The following is an 8,837-nucleotide window of genomic DNA, read 5'->3' as shown; positions in this document are numbered from 1 at the left end:
TGTGGGGTTGACTCAAAATAAACTACTGTGTTCATGGTCCCAGTGCAAGATGTCACAATGGAGCTCTACAGCACAAAGGAATAACATATATCAGGCTTTAGATATACGGACAATACTTGTTAGTGGGATCATTGTTAATTTATCAGCATAGTATCACTTAACTTATCCTTTAACTACAGCTAATTATAAAATGGAAATTCTTTACTGACATAATCATCTGACCTTAAATACCTTTTTCCAGTCGATTTGGTCAATAATGTTTAAACTTTTTTATTTTTTCAGAATGGCTTAATCAAATTATTGCCAACTAGTTTTTAATGTTTTATGGTAACAAACTCACTTATTATGCAATAAAAAAAATTGTGGCTGAATTGCTTTAGGTTTCAAGAGAAAGAAGAAAAGCTAAATTCATTTTATTGGAAAAAATGTCAACTTGTAAATTTTTTTTTATCAACAATTAAAACAATTAGAGCAAATGTTAAATGTTGTTCCTCATTTCCACTTTTTACTTGACTTAATTAAATGTTAAACACCTCAAGTCTGGTTATATGAGCAGAACTTCACTCCTGATTTAACCAATAATATGTATTATTTTATATTAATCCCTGTTGCTTTGAATTACTGCAGATTACAATTTTAGCTGAATATCAGCAATTTCTTTCTCTACTAGAATATAAAGGGTGGGGGGTTCAGGGGTCATCAAGGACAAAAGACATTGATAGTTGTTCAAGCATGCTGTGTGTGTGTGTGTGTGTGTGTGTGTGTGTCATGTCCATACCTGCCACTGACCTGCAGGCCAGCCAGGAGGAACTCACTTTGCCAGATGTTCAAACGGCACACTGACCTGAGAGTGGAGGGAAAGATGAGAAGCTTGAAGCAGATCAAAGGGAGAAGACAGAGACCTGAAGAACTGTATTTTAAAAAATTCTATTCAATTCCAAGACCAGACGCTGTATGCTTTCTCAGTTGTTGATTTACCTCCAATTCTTTGGACTATTTGCTCGGAATCAACTACAACAAAACTAAAAACTAAAACAAACTAATACTTGTTGTGAAAAAACAATTTAGTTAACTAAATTAACATAAAAACTAGACTTGAGAAAAAAAACAACTGAAACAATATTGTATACTTATAAAACTAACTAAACTACAATAAAAATATACAGGAAATGCCTTTAGATTGAGTCTTTATCAATTTGGTCAAACTAAAAATAAACACTTTTAAAGAATAAAAACTAAACTGAAACAAGCAAACTCACTCTGGAAACTAACTGAAGCCAAACTGAATTAAAAACAAATCTTAAAAAAACGAAATAAAAATAAAAGTGAATGAAAAATACAAAACTGTAATAACTCTGGTCACAAAATGGCAATTTGAGATCTGTTAGCAGTTTCACAGGGGTTGCTGCTAGCATATAAAACAATTCAGATGACAGGTCCACCCACAAAGTAACAGAAGCACACTCCTAGACCAGGAGGAGCAGGCCGAACACAACCAACACAAAGTCAAAATCAGTTAAATCAGTGGCTACTGAACTGTCAATAAAAGGATAATATTCAAATGTTCTGGTTTTGTCTACATTATAGTTAATTTATTAACATTCAGCCTGTACAGTTTCAATTGAGATTGTATCTATTTGAATATGCTCCACCAAATGATTATAGTGTATGTGAGATTCTTTAAATAATGATTTAAAACCACAGTGCAATCAGTCTGGATATTTAGAATGGCTGCTGTCATTATTGCAGGATGCAGACATGATCCCTAATAAATGAAGAAGCACTTGAGAGAGTCCAATTACAAACTCCAAAGAAGCTTTGGGACATAAGGAGGCTGCCTTAGTGGATTAGTCCATTCTGTGTTTATATCATGTCAGACTTAAACTGCACAGCAACAAAAACTCTTCACATCAATTTTCTTAGGTAATTATGAGTAGATTATGTTTGAATGTTTTCTGTGCTTCAATATTTCCAAGTTGGCATTATGAATTATGAATTTGTATCAACATGAGTGGCAAGCATAGCTAAGAATCCAATGTCAGCAGTCCAAGGTAATGAGAATCCGTCTGATCCATTTTATTCACAATGAAGCAATTAATGCTACATAAGAAAAGAGAGCAATATCTTCTGCAGTTTATTTATGGTCGAGTTAAATTCTAAAATAACAAGACAAAGAGTCACTGCTGGGAGCTTTGAATTCTGTAGATGTTAAGGTATTTCACAGGATAAGTGAAAACTTTGACCTGCTGATGGCGCTACAGAAAATGTAATATATTTACTAATAAGCCAAGAACACCCTCAGAGCAACTGATGTGCATAAAACATCACATCACAACAAAGTCCCACAAAAAGCCACAGTCTTCCTACCTGCGATGCAGTGATGCGTGATTGGTCGAGGCGCGCAGTGAGGTCAGAGGAGGAGACGTTGGCCGGGGCCCCGCGATGAAGCCTCATGGCCACCTTCCTCTCTCGCTCGGCTCGCTCTGCCCTCCCTGCCTGAGGAGAGCGGTTACCTGCGCGCACACAAACATGCGTGTTACAGCTGGATCCCACAGTTACTTCCTAAACATCCTAAAGTCACAAACAACATCCCGACCTGACTGCTGGACCCCGCGCGTGGCTGGGTTCGATGGAGCAGCATCTGCCTCGTTCCTGACTCTGTTGGCGGCTGAAGGGTTCGGACCTGGCGGCAAAGCTCGGCCTCCGGCTCCTCTTTGTCCTCCTCCCGCCCGCTCTTCACCCTCTTTTCCATCCCTCCTCTCCCTCTCGCCGTCCTCCGCTGTCCTGCTGGCCCCCTGAAACACAGAGGAACAGTGCAGATGTATGAACGTATGCTGGAGGAAAAGGTCAAGAATATAATGAAAAAGGTTTTTGAACCTCCAGGCTGGAGCTAGTTTGCAAAAGTGTGTCGCTCACGGTGTTCTGCTGACTATAACTGTAAGAGAGCATGACAGGTAGCAATTCTAGACGAGCCACTCACAAACTTCAGCATGTTCCAGTCAAAGACGTAGTCATAGGAGAAGCCTTGTCTGTGGAAAAGGTTCCTGAAGAGCTGCCTCAGATATGAGTAGTCTGGCTTGTCATCGAACCGCAGTGAGCGACACAAATTCAGGTAGGTAGAGAACTCAGCTGGGAAACACAAGAGAGAAAAGAGAAGCGGGTTCAGAGCAAAGACAGAGGGAGGTGTCGAGCCTTTTGAGTAAAAAAATGTGACTGAAATTATGGCTGCCCTCAAAAACGAGTCATCAGTTGAGAAGGCCCCGAGTCGACTCGCAGTTTGTCAGTCGAATCTCTGCACTTTTGGTTTTTAGCTGCGTCACTGTGCACAGAGCATCAGCATAGCAGCTATAAACTTTACAAACCGAGTCCCAAAATGACAGCAACTCGCAAAGTGTGAAGGAGGTGGAGAAGAGTGATAGTTAATGGAGTGCAGTGTGACACCTGACTGGCTGCTGTGACGCTCTGTGCTTTGGTGCTGACTGTCAGTGAAGTTGGCTAAACCACCTTTGAACCAATCGGCGGTACAACCTCCTCTACTGCCGTCTGCTGTGATTGATTCTTTGGCTGACGGCGCTGTCAACAGCCCGGCAGGACGCACACTTTAAATTTCTGTGACTGTGTGGAAATCTGATGTTTTCACATCACAGGTGACAAATAAAAGCGTTACAATGTGAGGTAGGCTAATAGCCACGTTTCCACCACAGGAACTGCTGATGTAGGGGTTAGGAGGCACAAATAGTCAAATCTTTGTATTGAACAGTCAAATCTGATTCGACTTGGTTGGGTACAGACCTAACTGAAATATTATAAAAGCCCTCTTTAAATGGGCCTTTCTCCTGTTATCACTTCTTGTTTCTTTACTCACAGGGGTATCCCTTGCAGAGCACCTCGATGGGGGTGGACATTTTCTTCTCACTGATGCGTTCATACTTCTGCCTCTTGGTGGCAGCCTTGAGCCCCTGCCAGGGCAGAGAGCCCAGGTTGAAGTACATGAGCACATAGCCCAGAGACTCCAAGTCGTCTCGCCTCGACTGTTCTGTGGGGGACAACACAGAACGGAGACAAAGAGTTTAAGGGGGGAGAAGAAGAAAAGGAGAAGGAAAGGAAAGGAAAGGAAAGGAAAGGACACACAAGGAAAGAGGGGACTGCAGTCCTGAGAATCCAGTCCAGATCAATAAACATGCATATTGCAACATATTCTGCTGACATTCTGCTGGGAACAGACACATAAACCACAGCAGGGTTAGATGAACACACACACATTCACACCTACACAGATATGTAGGCCAACCTCTGTGTGTATGCTGTCTTACCGATGCCCAGATGGGTGTTGATGGAGGCGTAGCGGGCGGTGCCGGTGAGGTTCTTATTCTCACGGTAGGGGATGTGCTGGTGCGTTCGGGCGTCACGGTATTTCTTGGCCAGGCCAAAGTCGATGATGTAGACCAGGTTGCCCTTTTTGCCGAGCCCCATCAGGAAGTTGTCTGGCTTCACGTCTCTGTGGATGAAGTTCTTGGAGTGGATGTATTCAATCCTGCTGATCTGGAACGGAGAGATGGGGAACACCATTTATTTGGGATTAAAAGAGAGTATTAGTGGTCTTGCATGTTGTAGCCCATTAACAATACATTCATGCTATGAGTTTTTAAGTTTAATTGTATTAAGGACAACACACATTAATCAACATTTCTGTAAATGTGCCAGTCTAAGTCAGCTGGCTAATTTCAACTGCAGCCAATGAGGTTGTATGTACTGACTTTTGGTCCTGAGTATGACTTAAGCTCCAAAAGCACTGGATCCTACAATTCCCATAATGCATCTCAACTCTTTTGTTAGACCCTCCTTGTCTCACGTCAAGTTCCTAACGTAGGCTTGGTGTAGAGTCCACTGATCTTCATATGTAAAATCAGTTGAGCATCCTTTTTATCTTTTGCCACAGTTACATAGTAACATCCTCATGTAATATTGCATGTTGCCATCAGGAGCTGTTTTACAAACCTAAAAACAGAAGATGCTCTGACATCCAAGATTCAAGAGTATAAAGCCTAAAAACCCACAGATTGACACTGTAAGAAGGATCATACTGTATGTGTGTTGTTGATGTTTCTTGCATTTTAAAATATTGCCCTTAAGCAGGCAACTATAATAACTCAAGTGTCATAGTGTCCTTGAATGCACCACCAAAATAGTCTGTGCGCACAACTGCAAAACAAAACTACAGTCACAAAGTTTTGAGACAAAATGGAAAGCACTGAAATTTTACAGTGACAGATGACCTTCCTCACACAAGTTGCATATATCGGCAAGATCATTTTCATAGTGCATTTAATAAAGTCAGTGGCTGCCTGCAAAGCAGAGAACTCATTGAATCTAACACAACTGTGGGGTATGGTCTGTTAAATCATCTATTTGATACAGGATTGATCATTTCTGTATCACTCCAAAACATACCGGGTGGTGGTCAAATGCATTTAAAAAACACCCAGTGGGGAATAACATTGAAAAATTGACTGATCTGTTTTGTTGTTTGAAAATGTGGAATCTATCCTTCCTCAGGTTTCCAGATTAGTGAGTACTTTGATCTGAGCGTCAGACAAACAGCTATTACTTTTCAGATAATTAGTTACCTTTACTGGTCTTGATTAGTAGAGTCGCTGGAGGCCTTTATGCTCCCATAGTTATAGAGCGTTTGGTCTAAAACTAAAAGTGAGTTTTTAAGTGAGTCTCATTGCCCAGTGAAATAATAGTTAAGTCACTGGTAATGATCCATCAGCTCGTCTGCAGATATATAGAGGTCATTTTACGTTATGGGACAGTTAAAATCTTAGTTACTGCCTTTTTAAAGGAGAGAGAAGGAGAGGAGAGGAGAGATGTTGCAACGACAGCAGAAAGAACGATTAGGAAAAGAGGTCAAAGTGGCCAAGAGAAAATGGGAGAAAAAGAACAAATGAACCGGTTGTAGACTGAAGAATGACATAAAAGAGATTAAAGAGGCTTATAAAAGACACCACAGGCTGACCCCTGCGACAAGGATTAGGCCTTCTTGCTGTAGCTTCCATGTCCTAGATTGGAATTGACTTTTATGGAGGAGCTGAATGGTGGAAGATAGTGAGGGGATAAGCTTTGTCTCGAGCCAGGAAACAAGCTTCAGAGGTTTAGATGAGAATTATTCTCAGATTTCAAATGATCCATTTAGTTCCAGTCTAAAAATAGCCACATCCATTTATTGAAATCTGTGTAACTTCCCAGCCTGAGGTTGACTTCAGTGCAAGTTTAGACAACTGTAGTTTTTTTTTAAATATGAATGGGATTGCATAATTCCCTGTGTACCTTTCCATTATTTATAGCTATCTTTGTTTGTCACTGAGAAACCTCTTTATAAAGACCCTGATGGTGCCTTTATTAAACACAAGAGGGTTCTTAAACAAGTGTGGTAATTATTGGCTCTGGATCTCAGAAAAAAAAAACCCCTGATGAACTATTATGTTTTACAGCGTTGACCGGAGTCTGTCTCACCATCTGGTCGGCCAGCAGCAGGACTGTTTTCAGACTGAATTTGCGGGAGCAGAAGTTGAACAGGTCCTCCAGACTGGGGCCCAGCAGCTCCATTACCATAACGTTATAGTCGCCTTCCGCGCCGCACCACTTAATAGACGGGATTCCCACTGTTGGGAGGGGAGGAGAGGGAATCACAGGGTTAGGAAACAGAATAATGAACAGTAGCACAGGGGTGAGAAACTAGTGTAATAGTATAGGTAGTATAGATAATAAGATAGTTGTATTGTAATGAATATAGCTTATAAATGTAATCTTATTTCTTTCTTTTCTTTCAAATTGTTCTCTTTTTTAACCTCCTAGCCGTTCTCTGGGCTGCTGTACACCCTCTTATATTTGTTAATACCATTACTAACATGCAAGGCTTCCACACCCATCATCGCCTCTCAACATCCATGACTACTCCTGAGTGCTCCTGAATGACTATTCACGTCTCAACAACCCTACACTGAAAAAGCTTAAATGCTCTTTAATTCCAGCAAAAGTTGCCTTTTGGTGTCCCTGAAAGCACCGCAATTGCCCTTTAATGTCCTGAAAGGTCTCTAAATGGACTGCAATGCCTCTGAAACAACTGTAACATGGTTTATACCCTCAGAAGCAATAAATACCTGTTAGTGCCCCTTAAACTCTTCACTGCCTTTCGGTGCCCTCTAGTAAAGCTTTCCAAAACCCTGAAACACTTCTTGGTGCATCTTACCGCCACCCTGCATCATCTTGTAGAATTTGCTCTCAATGTGGAGCTGTGGATGTTTGGTCTTCACACATTCCAGTTTGATGGCTACTTCCTCTCCTGTAGCGATGTTAGAACCTGATGGGAGAAATACCAGAGATGTACTTACAACATATCAATAATTTCCCAAACATTAAAAAGGTCTTTTGACCTGTGAAATTTAACACAGATCACAAAAATATGTGATATCCACTGCTTCAGTGTCAGGTTAATACAGTCCAAATTCTCACCGAGGTAAATATCTCCAAAGGATCCGCTCCCTATCTTCCTCCCAAGGCGGTACTTGTTCCCCACCCTCAACTCCATGGCTCCTGAGTTTTTCAACTCACTGAAGGGGTAAACACACACACACACACACACACAGATACAAACATACACAAAGCTGTCATCAATCACCGGTGATCAATAGAGTAAAAGGACAGAGGTGCAAAACTGCAGACTTTGAACTCAAAGCTACGAGCCCCGGGGCTGCTGTGTCATGAAAGAAGACGAAACTGGAAGCTTGGGACAAATCAACAGAAGAGATGAGAAGGAATGAAAAGTGCAGATTACTGAGCCACAACAGTGACGTAGTGCAGCGTGCAGAGTTGAATCACTGGAACTAGGAAGGAAAATGTTGCTCACTTCCAGCTGTAAAGTGACTAAACCCGCTGTGGCAGCGAAACATTTTTCAACACACAGGATCTAATGTAACCGCCCGGCTCCAACCAGCCATGTTTTGTCGAGTTAGAGTTATTACACCTACAGAGGAGGCAATAATACATTCTGGTATCTCAGAGGACAACAATGTAGGCCAATGAAGTGTTTATGAAGTGCATGGGGAAAAGGTGAGAGCAAAGAAGAACAGAGCGTGTAGTTGTATAACATGATTTATTCAGAGCTGCTGGGGGGGGGGCTGGATCAGCATGTCACACACTCTTTCCCAAAGCACTTCAAGGGAGTCTAGTTATGTGTGTACAAGAGATTTGCATAAACTCCCAATTTCTGACTTCTGAGTCCCCTGACAAAAAATCTGAATGAGTCACGTTTTCCCTCACTCAAGCCCCTATCTGTCTGAACAGACACGAAACAGGGACTTAAAAGTGGGAAATGACTGAAGGTTTCTTTTCCAACAGAGGTTAGAGCCAGTTTGACATTGCACTCAACGCTGACTAAGTTCATTTTTCTATTCTTGGCTGCATTGTAGACCTACATGCAACAACCCCCCCCCCCAATCCACATACGCTGTGCAGGGAAATATAAGGCAGAGCAAGCCACTGCTGCACATTACCAAACCTTTTACCTCAGGTCTCTCCAGCTCCTCTCCCCCTCTACACTGCCAGTGTTACAAAACTGAGACCCGCTGCTGCTGCATAGGACTGCACAAAAACAGGCAAGACGTTGTATTTTCACAGAGAATACTTCATGCAGTTGCCCCAGATACCAGGAGGGGGGGGGGGGGGGGTGAATGCAAAAAAAAAAACACCGTTCATCCCTCTCTGACCATCAGATGTGCTGATATTACCCATAACCGCACCCTCCATGTACAGGTAGGACCTCTGAACGCCACCCC

The 8,837-nt window shown here is 41.9% G+C and overlaps 1 protein-coding gene across 1 annotated transcript in view; it reads right to left on the bottom strand.

The window, feature by feature from the left end:
* Nucleotides 1–7,613, bottom strand: part of csnk1e (casein kinase 1, epsilon) — a gene marked incomplete at its 5' end in the record, with an annotated part of 9,357 nt that extends 1,744 nt beyond the window's left edge. Inside the window, 9 exon segments of the mRNA XM_035658720.1 lie at nt 779–844; nt 2,368–2,513; nt 2,597–2,795; nt 2,981–3,129; nt 3,866–4,036; nt 4,314–4,542; nt 6,517–6,665; nt 7,253–7,363; nt 7,516–7,613. Of these exon segments, the coding sequence (XP_035514613.1) occupies nt 812–844; nt 2,368–2,513; nt 2,597–2,795; nt 2,981–3,129; nt 3,866–4,036; nt 4,314–4,542; nt 6,517–6,665; nt 7,253–7,363; nt 7,516–7,591 (1,263 nt within the window). The 3' untranslated portion in view covers nt 779–811.
* Nucleotides 7,614–8,837: the final 1,224 nt, after the last annotated feature.

Source organism: Morone saxatilis, unplaced genomic scaffold, assembly GCF_004916995.1.
Source record: "Morone saxatilis isolate NCDOM2014 unplaced genomic scaffold, NCSU_SB_2.0 Contig1, whole genome shotgun sequence".
Taxonomy (NCBI): Eukaryota; Metazoa; Chordata; class Actinopteri; family Moronidae; genus Morone; species Morone saxatilis.
The sequence above is the reverse complement of the archived record's forward strand: the minus strand, read 5'-3'. Positions and strand labels throughout refer to the sequence as shown.